Source organism: Zootoca vivipara, chromosome 2 (genome assembly GCF_963506605.1).
Source record: "Zootoca vivipara chromosome 2, rZooViv1.1, whole genome shotgun sequence".
Taxonomy (NCBI): domain Eukaryota; kingdom Metazoa; phylum Chordata; class Lepidosauria; order Squamata; family Lacertidae; genus Zootoca; species Zootoca vivipara.
In genome coordinates, this window is record NC_083277.1 from 96,618,039 (window position 1) to 96,633,679 (window position 15,641).

Sequence of the window (15,641 nt, forward strand, 5' to 3'; positions counted from 1 at the left end):
AGTCTTGTACTTATCCACCAGCCCAATAAGCCAACCACAAAATGAACTGTGACTTGCTATTTTAAACCCACCGCTATAGCTGTGCTTTTTGTTCTAGTATAATAAATTGTTAAGAATTTAGTATTGTATTGATTCCTGAAATGGTTTGCACTGAGACAGTGTGGTTTTTATTATGTATTCTTTGTTGTACTATGCTTTATAGTTACAGAGTTTTGTATTTACACTGGTTGGGAACTTACTTAGAGTGCAGTAATTGCAGACAAACTTGACTTGATCACATTAGCTCCAACCTTTCATTGAAATTTATTCCCCGCTTTACTTAGATTTCTCCCACGAGTACACTGGCAAAGCAGACTCCACCATTACTGCAAGGGGGAAAATGCCTTGCAGTACAAAACCATTGTTAGGGACGCAGGAAACTAACTGCCTTGTACCAGGTCAAGACCACTGGTCCATCTAGCTCAGCACCATCTACACCAGGCATCTCCAAACTTCGGCCCTCCAGATGTTTTGGCCTACAATTCCTATCTTCCCCGACCACTGGTCCTGTTAGCTAGGGATCATGGGAGTTGTAGGCCAAAACATCTGGAGGGCTACAGTTTGGGGATGCCTGATCTACACTGACTGGCAGTAGTTGTCCAGGTTTTCAGACAATCTCCCAGCCCTACTTGGGAGATGCTGGGGATGAAACCTGGGATGGGATCTTCTGCTTGCAAGGCAAATGCTCTTCCACTGAAATACACCCTTTCCCCAGTATCACGTTAGCAATGAAAGAATGCACCTATGGATGCCTTTGTCCTTGGAACAGTTAGCTTTTAGGTGCAGTCTGTATCTGTAGATATAGGTGCCTCCCCACTTATGCAGGGGTTATGTTCCCGGGTACCGGGCGTATACGTGAAATCGTGTATAGTTAAAACACCATTGGGTTCAGTGGCGGGTAGGATTAAAGAATTTCCCAGATGTCCACCCCTGTTCCCACCCCCTTTTTATTTTATTTTTATTTTTGCTAAGCGTGTAAAGCTGAATGCACACAAGTTGAATGTGCATAAGGGGGGAGGGAATCCCTGTACAGTCATACCTCGGTTTAAGTATGCCTCGGTTTGAGTATTTTCTCTGCGGACCTGTCTGGAACGGATTAATCCACTTTCCATTGCTTTCAATGGGAAAGTTCGCTTCAGGTTAAGTACGCTTCAGGTTAAGTACGGACTTCCAGAACCAATTACACTCATACCTTGGGTTAAGTACGCTTCAGGTTGAGTACTCCACGGACCCGTCTGGAACAGATTAATCCACTTTCCATTACTTTCAATGGGAAAGTTCGCTTCAGGTTAAGTACGCTTCAGTTTAAGTACTCCTCGGACCGTCTGGAACGGATTAATCCACTTTCCATTACAGTGGCCCCTCGACTTACGAATTACTCGACATCCGAAGTTTTTGACTTACGAATGGGGAAAATGGCCGCACGCTTATGAATTTTTCTACATCCGAACGGAAACTGTTGGTGGTTTTAAATGCGGTTTCCTCGACTTACAATTTTTTCCGAATTTTTCTTTTCCTATGGGAAACCGGTTTTCGACTTACAAACTCTTCGACCTACGAATGTGCATTCAGAACGGATTAAGTTCGTAAGTTGAGGGACCACTCAACTTACTGGGAAAGTTCACTTCAGGTTAAGTACGCTTCAGGTTAAGTACAGACTTCCGGAACCAATTGTGTTTGTAAACCGAGGTACCACTGTACTAGAAGCCACAGCAGAACACCCCTGTTGCAAAAACCATGGTTTCTAGATCAGGGAACGAGCCATGATCTGACTTAGTGTTATGTCAAACCAGAGCTGATGATTTATTTTGCTCCAGACAAAGGTTTGCTCTTGGCTTACTTGGCGTACTACTCGTGGAGGATCAAAAAAGCCACAATTTTCACTCTGCGTACTCAGATGCCCGCTTGTTTACACTTAGCCTTAGCATTGCTTGCTAACCAGGCCATAGTAAACCTTTACATTTCTGATAGGAAAATGTTACCAAACCCCTTAGGTTACTTCTGGAGAAAGCACTGCACCGTCTCTCTCGCACAAATAGAACAGCTTCTAGAGATAATAGATACAACTACTTCCACCTACTCCATGACAAAGCGAGGTGCCCAGGCGTTATATACCTTGTAAAGGGTATATAATCTCAAGGCAACGTGTGATGTCCCTTCTATTTGGACAATCTTTTCCTCTCTCTCATTCATTCGCAGGTATGCATACAGAGCTCTGATCAGTGGAGAGCTACAAAATTCTACTGGGCTATGGGTAGAGCAGAGAAAGAGCTAGTGGGCCGTATTGGTTTGTTGAGGTAGAGAGGGAGGAGGAGAAAGAGAGAGATGTCACAATGCACTCAAAGCTCCTTCCACTGCCCTATTCCTTTCCAGAAGACCTTGACCATATTTACAGTGAAAGCACCACACGGGAGACAAATTTGTGGACCTTCAAAACTGACTTTGTTTCTTATACTGGTCTACTTTGGATATGTCTCACCTTGAAAAGAATAGAAATCTATTAATTTCCATTCCCAATCACCCTGCCTCTTTTGCCAACAATCAAAAGCCACTGCTGCTCCCTTGCCTTAGGTAATAGGAAGAGTCCATATGAGACACAGCCTACCTAAAATAATCCCTCTCTGCTGTTTAAACATTGACACAATGCTAAGCAGCTCATACCTTTGACATTTCCTGTTTTGATCCCAGTTCCTCACAGTGGTTGTTTAAGGCACCATCGCCTCCCATCTACAAAAGCTACTCTCCTTTCACAGGCCTCTGCTGGCAACAGACAGACAAAGAAATCAGATCAAATCTTTACTTAGGGTTATAAGCCAGTTTTTGACACAGCCAAAGGCATAAAGAATCAATTAAGCACAACAGAAGCATCAGTAAATGCATAAAACCATAATAAAAAAGCAAGGCGTACATAGAAATTCTGTCTTTGAGCTTTATGTCAAGGTTGTGCTCCTTAAGATGGATTGTCCTTCCACTATCGTTACAACAAAATGGAAATGGTGAAAGAACAAGGGCGTACCCACCACGGGGCAAGTTAGGGCAGCTGCCCTACTCTAGAAGCAGGGCTGGTGGGCAGAGGCGGAGCACAGCCCGGCGGAGCGCGAGTTCGCCATTCCCGCCGCGCCGTGCCGCACCCTCCCTCCAGCTCCCCGGCGTGCCCTCAGGCAAGGCCAAGCACGGCGGGGAACCAGGGAGCGCGGCGCGGTGGGCAGGAACGCCGAACTCGCGCTCCGCTGGGCTGGGCTCCGCCTCCGCCCACCAGCCCTGCTTCTAGGGAGGGGCACAGCCCAGCGGAGCGCGAGTTCACCGTTCCCGCCCACTTTGTGGCCCCTCCCCTTCCGTGCCTTGGCCCCTCCCCTTGCCCCCCCTAGTTTTGATCCTGGGTACGCCCATGTGAAAGAAGATCATTTTTGCTGCAGAATTTGCTCCAATTGTCCTATTTGATATGTGTAAGGAATGTTCTTTTATAGAACTGGTGGTTGATCTTAAATTTTACCACCTTCCTTGGGGTGGGGGTGGGAAGAAGGTACAGTCCTTTAGCTTGACTTCCTTCCTGGATTTTTATTTCGTCCTACAGGTGCCTTTGATGGTGCAGACGTGCCTCTCTCTGTTTCTGACATAGCCTTATAATTTCACTGAAATAGGCCCATTTGGTTCATTTTACAGCCCATTACTGTATTCTATCAGTAAAGACTCAGTGTTTAATTCTACAGTAGGTGCAAGGCAAGCTATTGACAAAGGCATACAAAGGAGTCAATGAGTGTCTGCTGTAAAAAACGCGCGCGCACACACAATTGGTGGGACCTTAATCAATTGGTTATTTTAACCTCACTCACCTTGGGTCACATAGCAAGGATGGGAGCTAAAATGACTTAAAATGCAGCCTATGGACAGACCGAGCAATTATCATTGGTTTGCGAGTTTGGCATGCCAAATGTACCCCTGGGCTCTCTGTTTCTGATATGTTAGTCCTACACAGCTACCTTTCTGGAAGTGTGGATTGCTTTATTTCAATCAATACGCTGATTGAATAGGTGACAACGCAGCAGAAAATCCGATTCTACAAAAAGAAGCACAAAGGAACACAGACTGCAGGAAGTAAATCCCACATCACCATCATACAGCAGAAGCCAATTTCGAAAGCCTGGTGTTCCCTGCTCCCTACGCTTGCTTCTCCATCCAATACATACCTATGGCTCGCAACTGCTCTGCCAGTAATTTAATCTCCTGCTTAATTCTACAGAGATCTCAGCCAGCACCAGCCTCCTAGGTGAATTGCCACAACAGCATGATGCAACATCCCAGACTCAGTTACTGCTTGCAGTCCCACAGACACTTGCACACTCCCCGCCCAATAAACTACTGGACAAGAAAGCAATTTAATCATCAGCTCCCTAGAAAGAAGTCGAAACAGAAAGGGCAAGAACTATGCAAGCATTGCATCAAGCCAAACCCCGCAGAAGGTGCCTCTTGAGGATTCCATGCTTTTCCTGGGCACATGCACCCCTCCCCTCCCAAAGCTGTTTCTTAATTCCTGCCACTAGAAGAAGGAGAAAAAGCAAGCTATATTACTTACTACTGGGGCTGTTGCTTGACCAATCAATAATATTACTGTCAATAAATTGATTAGCCAATCCACTAACTCTCTGCAGATGAACAACACACTAAGCATGAAACACAAAGCATGCTTTCTTTCTTTTAAAGAAATGCCATGCGTGTTGTGGCAGGCATCAATTTTCCTTTTAGAAGAAAAATGCTTCTAAAAAGCCACCTCCAATTTTACGAGCTGTACTTTTATCTTTTTTTAATAAAGACAATCAGATGTTCAATTAACAGGGGTCACATTTTTGAGTGGCCAGCCTTTTAAATTGATTACACATTGCAGCCCCGCTTGTTAAAAGACAGGTGGAAGTTTATTTTGAACCCGGGTTTACCAGCTCTGCAGCTGCTATGTGTGCTATTTGGTGGTGCGCATTTCTGTGCTCCACATGCTCTTAAGGGGAGTCCTTGTTCAAATAACAAACCAGAGGGCCAGGCAGCATCTGGAGGAGAACCAGAAAACCAAAGTGCTCATAGCACTGCAAGCAAATAAAACACCCCAAGAATCCAAGATTGCTATATGACAGGCTCCACCTCTGTGCATACAATGAGCATACAGGATGAGCCTTAAAACATGCACATACTCCAGTGCATACCTGCCAAGTTGCTGTCAGAGAAATAAGGGACCAGGCCGGAAATAGCAGACCGGAAGTAGCGCTGCCACCATTTTGGAACTGGGCGGAGCATGCTCAGAAGTGACTGTTGATGCTGCTTTGCCCAGTTCCAAAATGGCCGTCGCGCCAGAAGTTGCACTGCAGCCATTTTGGAACTGGGCAGAGCAGCATCAAAAGTCGCTTCTGAGCATGCTCCGCCCAGTTCCAAAATGGCCGCCGCGCCAGAATAAACCAAGAAAAAACAAAAAATTCCGTTTTTTCAGCTAGGAACAGCTGGAAAAAGGGGGATTTCCCGGGGAAACGGGAGACTTGGCAGCTATGCTCCAGTGGTTAGCTACCAAACTGAGCAGCAGGCCAGTGCTGAGAAAGGAGTTGATGAGCTACCCCCTCTCACTGTGTATGAATGCCAGAGGTTTCATATACGGTATATGCTGCATAAAGTGGTATAATGCGGCCACTCCAAAAATATCTTGCTGACAAAACAAGGATCAACCTACATATGATGGAAAAAGCAACTGCTGTTTTAATGTTGTACCGTTTTCCTTTAGATTGCAGTTTGATTCATTATCTGATATATTGTGTACTATGGTTTTGATGCCTACTTCCTTGGGAGGGTTTTGTCCTGGAAGGTGGCATAGATCAGGGGTCCCCAAACTACGGCCTGGGGCCGCATATGGCCCGGGAGGCTCTTTTATGCGGCCCCCGGCACCCCACGCCACCTGCTGCTGCCCGCTCTTACTGGTGCGGCGCGGCTGCCCACTTCCGACCTGGAAAAGCGACGGAAATAGCTTGAACACGTGCACAAGCGCGTCATTTCCGGTGTACGTCCGGGTTGGAGGAGGCTCCTGCACATGCGCAGAAGCTATTTCCGGCACTTTCCAGGTCAGGAGTGTGCCAGAAATAGTGTTTGTGCATGTGCATGGGCGCGCCCGGCTGCGTGTTCCCGTGCGCCCGTGCGTGCTCCCCCACCCTCTGGCCCGCCGCACGATCGGCGCAGCGGGCATTCAGCCTGAAGCTGGGTAAGTTTGGGGACCCCTGGCATAGATAGATAGATAACAGATGGATATATATTTGATAGATATAGATATATAGTTTCTGGCCAATCCAATCTCCAGTGCAGAGTTTGAGATTCCAGGGGTCTTGGCCCTTTACCAGTGTCCGTGTTTCCTTTGGGAAAAAGAGGGGTAGTAGAGACTTTAGTATCTTTGTGAAATACAGTTTATTTACACATATTTACATCTGAGTCTGGATGGAGAGAGGGTTCCGAGCATCACATCTCACAAGGGACTCGCTCCTCACGTCAGTGCAGCCCTGGTACAAAGGTAGCCCAAATGTCATCTGTATCTCCACACAGTTTGTCCACGTGTCAGCCTGCATGGCCACTGGCTCCACCCTTCTTTCCGCCCAAAACCTTTCCTAAAATGCAACCCAAGCCTCGTGCAAAAAGGACAATTTCCCCCCCTGTGGTGACATCATGCCCACTGTAAACCTGGCAGCCTCCCCTTCCCAACTCTGCTATTGTCTTTTGCTAACTAACACGCAGCTGAGGGAGGGACTCCCCCCCCACTCCTTTTGTCAGGGTAATGACAGGGCAATGTTTAGTTCTTTCATGGCACCTCTCTCAGCCAATCTCCCGAGAAAGCTGGCTTGACTTATTGTTAAGGCCCTGCTAAATCCATTGACCCAACGCCACATTCAGTAATTTCAGAGAGCAATTGGGAGAGCCTGGCACCCAGAAATTTAGAGAATCCTTGCCCCCTGCAAACCCAGAACAATATAAAATGAACAAGGACAGGATACCTCTGGAAAACATAAACTGCATCCTGCCCTGCCATGAAGGTCACAAAGGAGAATGATAGGAGCAGCCCAGGGGCCTCTCAGCTAGAGCCTTACATCCTTGCAGAGGCAAAGGCCCTTTCCTTCCTCTTGTTGTTGTTGTTGTTGTTTAGTCGTTTAGTCGTGTCCGACTCTTCGTGACCCCATGGACCATAGCATGCCAGGCACTCCTGTCTTGCACTGCCTCCCGCAGTTTGGTCAAACTCATGTTCGTAGCTTCGAGAACACTGTCCAACCATCTCGTCCTCTGTCGTCCCCTTCTCCTAGTGCCCTCAATCTTTCCCAACATCAGGGTCTTTTCCAAGGATTCTTCTCTTCTCATGAGGTGGCCAAAGTATTGGAGCCTCAGCTTCATGATCTGTCCTTCCAGGGAGCACTCAGGGCTGATTTCCTTAAGAATGGATAGGTTTGATCTTCTTGCAGTCCATGGGACTCTCAAGAGTCTCCTCCAGCACCATAATTCAAAAGCATCAATTCTTCGGCGATCAGCCTTCTTGATGGTCCAGCTCTCACTTCCATACATCACTACTGGGAAAACCATAGCTTTAACTATACGAACCTTTGTCGGCAGGGTGATGTCTCTGCTTTTTAAGATGCTCTTAAAATCTCCTAATAAGGCCCTGGAATCAAGACGGACAGGGCTACAGTGGAGTACAGGATCAGATTTAAGGTTTTGACCTTTAAAGCCCTATGCGGTTTGGGACCCCCGTACCTACGGGACCGCCTCTCCTGGTATGCCCCGCGGAGGACCTTAAGGTCCACAAATAACAATATTTTGGAGATCCCGAGCCATAAGGTGGCTAGATTGGCCTCAACTAGGGCCACAGCCTTTTCAGTATTGGCCCCGACTTGGTGGAACGCTCTCTCACAGGAGACCAGGGCCCTGCAGGATTTGACACCTTTCCGCAGGGCCTGCAAGACGGAGCTGTTCCGCCTGGCCTTTGGGTTTTGATTTGGGCCATTTTAAAATGAGGCTGCATTTTAAAACAACTTTTAAATCTAAATTGTATTTTAATCTGCATTTTGATCAATTGTTTTTCTTTCTTTTACGTTTTATTGTAATTTTATTGATGTCAGCCGCCCTTAGCCTGGCTCTCACTGGGGAGGGCGGGGTATAAATAAAAATTTATTATTATTATTATTAAAGGACAACATCCTGGCTCATATGCTCAGCTGCATGAAAGAAGCAATATGTAAGCTGGGCAATCCACACCAACACAAATAGGTGGAGGCCTGAATTAAGTACATATCCGTCACTTAATAGCAGCAACAGCTAAGGACTGGGGGAGGGAGGCCCATGCATTTGGACTGTGTGGCATATCCAGCTCATATATGAAATCTCCCCCGCCCCCTGCAAAAAGGTAGTCCCTTTCCAAACCAGGGCAAAGGAAGAATAAATTCTGTAAAGGACCTATATTTTTGGTCTACACACTGAGTGACTATTGTTAAACAATTAAATGGATCATGGCACCACTGGAGGCGGTTGGAGGATGGATGGTGGCTAACAGATTGAGGTTGAATCCTGACAAGACAGAAGTACTGTTTTGGGGGGACAGGAGGTGGGCAGGTGTGGAGGACTCCCTGGTCCTGAATGGGGTAATTGTGCCCCTGAAGGATCAGGTGCGCAGCCTAGGAGTCATTGTGGACTCACAGCTATCCATGGAGGCGCAGGTCTATTCTGTGTCTAGGGCAGCTGTCTATCAGCTCCATCTGGTACGCAGGCTGAGACCCTACCTGCCCGCAAACTGTCTCGCCAGAGTGGTGCATGCTCTAGTTATCTCTCGCTTGGACTACTGCAATGTGCTCTATGTGGGGCTACCTTTGAAGGTGACCCGGAAACTGCAACTAATCCAGAATGCGGCAGCTAGACTGGTGACTGGGAGCGGCCACCGAGACTACATAACACCGGTCTTGAAATACCTACATTGGCTCCCAGTACGTTTCCGAGCACAATTCAAAGTGTTGGTGCTGACCTTTAAAGCCCTAAACGGCCTCGGTCCAGTATACCTGAAGGAGCGTCTCTACCCGCATCGTTCTGCCCGGAAACTGAGGTCCAGTGCTGAGGACCTTCTGGTGGTTCCCTTGCTGCAAGAAGCCAAGTTACAGAGAACCAGGCAGAGGGCCTTCTCGGTAGTGGCACCCGCCCTGTGGAACGCCCTCTCACCAGATGTCAAAGAGAAAAACAACTACCAGACTTTTAGAAGACATCTGAAGGCAGCCCTGTTTAGGGAAGCTTTTAATGTTTAATAGATTATTGTATTTTAATGTTGGTAGCCGCCCAGAGTGGCTGGGGAAACCCAGCCAGATGGGCAGGGTATAAATAATAATTTATTATTATTATTATTACCAGGCATGCATGCCAAAAATGCTGCTGATTTGTGCTGATGACATACCTGTAGCTATTTATGGGAAAGGGATCTCTCAGTATCCAACACTGCTGCTGTGCTCACACAACAGACTCCCAATTCTGCAACAGGACTTCCCCTTCCTCTCCTTCCCCTCCTGCCCCGTAGCCCCCCCACCCACCCTCAAAATCTACTTTGGAGGGTTGGGAGTCCCTCTGCCGCCTGAGATTTTGGGAGCATGAAGAGGGAGGAGGGGAAGGGGAAATCCCATGGCGTGAACAAAACTCCACTTGCAAAGCACCAACCACACCCTGTGTGCACATTGACAGATCTACTTGGAAGCAACAGCTTGGACTATCAAACAAACATATGTTTAAGTTAATTCAGTGCAAGAGGATCTATGTTTGAAATTACATGAGTTTCCAGCTGTTTTCCTCCATGCACCATTCCTTCTGGAGATTACCTCTGAGCAGCCTCTCAGTGCAGTCCAGCAATATTTAACTTACTGCTGGACTTCAAACCTCAGGCCTGGAAAGGTGTGTAAGCCTGTGTTTTAATAAAGACCTGAAACCATCATCATCATCATCATCCTGTCCAATTTTACTGGACTTGCCATGGGCTCAAGAACATTTACTGAAGCAGGGATTTGTGTACGAGCTTGAAAGAGAACGATCAAGCCACTTATATTTAATTTTTAAAAAAACTTTAACCACATTTATAACAATAAAAAGTGAAGTGAATAAAAGGTGAAGTAAACCAGAAGTGGATTTTGACATTTCAGCCCTGAGAGATGCATCATTGTGCAATGTTAGAAAGGAATGGGGCAATTTAAAAAGTGTTAAAGGTGTTATCTTTTGACTTCAGACCTTTCTTGCCAGTATGTAGATGCAGACATCTGTGCAGCCTGAAAACTGTATTGTGTTTCAGCTGAGACCCTCGAAGCCTGATGAAAAACTTGGGAGAGCCTTGGTTATGGTGTCTAAGAAATGCAAAACCTAGTTCAACTCAAGTTTGGCTGATTTCTCTGGCAAGCTTATTAGGGCTTTAAAAAAGAAGAAGCTAATGTACAATTTATTTTAATTGTGTTTTTATTTTATGGAAGGAGCGTTTCGGAAAAGTGAGTTCGAATTGTTTTATGTCAATAAACAACTCTCCCAACCACCTACCCACTCCCACCATCCCACAACTTGAAAGACCTCAGCTACTCTGTGTACTCTTCCCAACATGTTTACTAACAATAACATCCACAGATTGCAATAAACAGTAGAATCATAGAACTGTAGAGTTGGAAGGGACCCTGAGGATTATCTAGTCCAAACCAGCAATGTGCAGTTATCCCATATGGGGATCGAACCTGCAATCTTGGCATTATCAGACCACACTTTAACCAACTCGGCTATCCAGTAGGCATGTCTTGAACAGCAACACCTTCTGGAAACAAATAGAAATCCTGGACTGCCTTTATTCCAAAAACCACAGCCCACAGAATAGGAATGCTGCCTGTTGACAAGTAAGCATCAAAAAGCACATGGAATCTTGGAACCACACAAAGTTAACAGCTTTGAAAACCAGATTTCTGCCATTTAAAGTATTTTCTTATGTGCCAATTTGCAATGTAACTGAAAGGCCACACGAGGGCACCCTCCCCACACAATGAGCAGGCAAAACAGTGTGCACTGCACTAAATTGGAGAGCTGTGGCTCCAGTCACATTTTTTTGATAAAGTGTAAATCTTCTCCCTAGAAAATCAGCCTTGCAGTTTGTCACAGAATGGTAAGTTGTATTAGATCTAGATTCTGAAGCGCAGGAACAGGAAGACATGGCAAGCCACTTCTACACAACAGCACTAGAGGAAAGCAGAGAGAAAAATCAGCCTGGCAATTTATAATCTTGGCAGTCTAAATTACATGGATAGTAGCACAGCCAGCCTAAGCTCCAAGACTATATCCAGGGTATTGAAGCACACAACTGAGCTCCTCTCTCATCCATCTTTCAGACAGGTGAAAGTTATCTTGGATATACAAGTGACGACCATTTCGTTCCAGAGTTCTGTTCCCAGCCCCTGTGTGCGTCAGCAAAGCCCATATAAACGTGCCTTGCCCCCAGTCTGCCCAGCCTGCCGTTCGGTCCCCATTCTGCCTTCTTCCAGGTCCAAATGGACCAATGCATTGGCAATTGCGTGTCAACTGGACACGGCTAAAACGGTCACTGCCTGTAGATAACATCAAAGAGGTGCCCCCAAACTGAAAGAAGTGTGGTCAGCCAGCTAAAAGCTATTCCTTACATGACATGAATACTAACAAAAAAGACATATACATACATTCAGGTCCGTATTTAAGTAACATCCTGGCCATCAAAGCAACTTATACCAGGGCTTGCAACTACACCTCCATCGCAGTGGGCAACTCAAAGCAAGCAGGGTCTACTGTCTCAATGACCAAATGGGATCTCATATGTAGCGACTACTGTCAACGCATCTCACCACAGTTGGACAGCTAGTGGGATCCAGGGCCTTCACCTCTGAGATGCAACAGAATAGGCTGTCATCCTATACACACATATGCAGCAGTAAGTCCCACTGAACTCAGTAGGACTTCTGAGTAGACATAGAATAGAATCATAGAGTTGGAAGAGACCACAAGGGCCATCCAGTCCAACCCGCTGCCAAGCAGGAAACGCCATCAAAGCATTCCTGACCGATGGCTGTCAAGCCTCTGCTTAAAGACCTCCAAAGAAGGAGACTCCACCACACTCCTTGGCAGCAAATCCCACTGCCGAACAGCTCTTACTGTCAGGAAGTTCTTCCTAATGTTTAGGTGGAATCTTCTTTCTTGTGGTTTGAATCCATTGCTCCGTGTCCGCTTCTCTGGAGCAGCAGAAAACAACCTTTCTCCCTCCTCTATATGACATCCTTTTATATATTTGAACATGGCTATCATATCACCCCTTAACCTTCTCTTCTCCAGGCTAAACATACCCAGCTCCCTAAGCATACATAAACATACATAAAATCACACTGCTGAGAGTAGTAGAGTGAACGCCCCTCAGCAGGGGCAAAAACCGGACAAATAGCTGTTCTACAACCGGATAATCTTGCTCTTTGATTACTCCGTAAAAGGAGCAAAGGAACACAAACTCACCTGTTTTCATTAACTAGGAACATGGAGCCAACATTCTCCACCAGGGCTTCACTGATGGGCGAGAGGCAGAATGGAGAAGAGAAGGCATCAGAGTCCGAGTCGAATGTGCTGTCTCTGCTGACATCATCGGCAGACAACTCCAAAGAGCCCTCGTCGTCCTCTGCAGTCTCCAGGTGGCTCTCCAGCCCTTCTTCCACTGACTCCTCCAACCGGTTGTGCTCCTCCAGAGCACTGATTGTCGATAAGATACCTGAGTCACTGTGGGCAGGCTGAGCCGAGCTGCGGATGCTGTCCGTTGCCAAGCAACCCTGGGGCAGCTTCTCCCCTTCTTCCGAAGGGCAGCTGGCGTGAGCCACATCCCTCACCAGCTGCGACACGGTCAGAACGTCTTCTTCATCCTTTGGGGTCACAGCTCGCTTCTGCTCGGAGGAGGGGGAAGCCTGCATAGTGGCGCCAAAACCCTGAGTATGGCGGTTACGCTTGCGGGGGGCCTTGCGGACCGGGGAGCTCTCTGGTGTAATGTAGCGGAGGGCCTCCTCGTCCTGTCTCTGAATTCGGGAATTTGGGACCCAGGCCAAGATAAGCGTGGTTCCAAGCAGCTCATCTTTCTCCATGTACAGGCACAAATAGCCTACAAAAGAACACAGTGCCCCAGGGTTACAACCAAGCCCCAACTTCATGAATGGCAGGTATCCTGAAAGGGTGCTGAGCACTCCAGTTTCCTGCTACCACTAGGACTCCTCCCATCACTCACTTGCCTCTTGAGCAGCTCTCTCCTAAGCTCAACTTCTTCCTCCTCCCCGAACCAGAACCAATTGCTTCATCCACTGGAGCAATGTTTGGTTACTGATCATCATTCTTGACTGCTTTTTACTCTCCAGCTAGTATCTACAACAGCTCGGTTTGGAATCCATCATGGTATTAGAGGCAAAAACATAGCTAACTCAATCAGCACAACCAATTCATTTTTACATCTGCTAGAGGGAACACCAGAGCACTCTTCTAGCCAACTGCAACCCAAAGAATAAGGATGCCAGTCCTAGAAAATCAAAATGGGAAGGGCCACCATTCGGTTATGGATTATCTGCCTTGATCACAAAAGGTCCAAGGTTCAATCCCTGATGTGAAAAGCTCCTGTCTGAAACCCTGGAGAGTTGCTGCCATGCAGAGTAGACAATACTGACCTAGACAGAGCACTGACTCTGACTTGGTATTAAGGCAACTTGCTAAGATCATCACTTACTCTGCCAGAGCTCATGTCAGGCTGGAATCTAGTTGAATTTCAGGATGTTACTAAAGCAGGGGTGGGGCAAAAGTTGTTTAATCCTACTACCCCCCTCCAAAAAATCCCTTTTAGTTTGGGGTAGGGAGGGAGTAGAAAAGGATTGGCTCCTATATTATGCTGTTTTCTTCTTGCCCCAGCATGGTTAACAGTAGCTTTTGGGAAGAATGAGAAAAGATGCAATTTTAACGGGGGAAATGACTCTGGTGGAAAAGGGGGAGCTCCCCTTGTTTTTTTAAGCTTTTAACAAATATTGGGAATTCCAATCTTGCATCCTGTGCAGTTTAGCCCTAAGAGGAGGGTCTTTAAATAAAAACAAACAAACTATTAATTCGCCACCACCAGACACTCTAATCTGTTTTACATAAGAAATAATAAAACATTAGGAGGTTCAGAAGGAAAGAACAAGGAATACCAAGTAGACCCTCCATAGCAACTTTGAAACCGTATTGAGAATAAGAGGTAAGAAGTCAAGGGAGAGGTTTTATGGAACAATTAATGTTTACTGAGAGACTCTTCTGTACACAAAGTGTATCCCATAGAACTTTCCTTAACATTAAGTCCAGCATCAAAGTTCAAGGTGCTGATACTGCTGCCGATACGGAAAATATCATCTCACCCCATGTATACGAAACTGATCACCATGCTTTGCAGGAGTAGCAGGGCCTTCTGCAGACACCATCTCATCACGAGATTCATTCAATAATAGTAATAATAATAATAATAATAATAATAATAATAATAATAATAATAAATTATTATTTATACCCATGCCATCTGGCTGGGTTTCCCCAATCACTCTGGGTGGCTTCCAACAGAAGTATTAAAATACAATAATTTATTAAACATTAAAAGCTTCCCTAAACAGGGCTGCCTTCAGATGTCCTCTAAAAGTCTGGTAGTTGTTTTTTCTCTTTGACATCTGGTGAGAGGGCGTTCCACAGGGCAGGTGCCACTACCGAGAAGGCCCTCCACCTGATTCCCTGTAACTTGGCTTCTCGCAGCGAGGGAACTGCCAGAAGGCTCTCAGCACTGGATCTCAGTGTCTGGGCAGAACGATGGAAGTGGAGACGCAATACAATGTAGGTCTTGAGCCTCTAGTGTTATGGCACCCACCTTTTGGAATTCCATTACCTGCCAGACAGATGCTATCTCTATGATCTTTCTGGCACCTGTTGAAGACTTTCCTCTTCCAACAAACCTTTCAAGTGGACATTTTTATCCCAATTGTATCTGTATTGAACCTGAAACTACATTTAATTGCTGTTTCATTATTGAAGCTTTTATTGTTAAATTGCTTCAAGATGGTTTATGGGGGGAGAGAGAGAGAGACTCATAAACAAAATGAGTTAAAGCAACGGAACAAACCCATGTCTCCAGCCTCCCCTCACCTGGGTGATGCTGCACGTTGCCTTGCAGCATCTCGGGTGGGTGGACACAGACATTGTTCTTGGAGTAGATAATCTCCCCATCCAAGATGGAAGACGATCCGCCACCGCTGCTGCTGCTGCTGGCATTTAAGGTCAGGAGGTCAGATGCTTTCGAAGAGGCACGTCGGAGGAGTCTTCCCAGAGACATTGCCAAGGGAGTGTTTCCATTCTCTGTTGACTCCACTTAAGCACCTAATTCATACAGTCAAGTCTGCCCAGGGGAAAAGGAGAGAAAGTGTCAGAAAGAGAACAACAACAGGTAGAATGGACAGAAAGACACATACTGCCTGCCTTCATGCAAAAGGAGGTAAGACACCGTCTCAGTCACATGAGGTTAGTGGGGGGAAAACAATACAATA

At 46.4% G+C, this 15,641-nt stretch overlaps 1 protein-coding gene across 10 annotated transcripts in view; it reads right to left on the reverse strand.

Annotated features, from left to right (window-relative positions):
• The window catches only part of TBC1D16 (TBC1 domain family member 16), a 62,977-nt gene that overhangs the window by 34,520 nt on the left and 12,816 nt on the right, over positions 1-15,641 (reverse strand). For all 10 annotated transcript variants that reach the window (XR_004691881.2, XM_035104179.2, XM_035104171.2 and 7 more), the window contains 2 exons: positions 15,244-15,493; positions 12,571-13,201 (listed from right to left, as the gene is read on the reverse strand). Coding sequence is in view for 9 of the 10 variants with exons in the window: in XM_035104179.2 (XP_034960070.2) it covers positions 12,571-13,201; positions 15,244-15,430 (818 nt within the window). In the remaining variant the exon portion in view is untranslated. The remainder of the gene's footprint in view (positions 1-12,570; positions 13,202-15,243; positions 15,494-15,641) is intronic.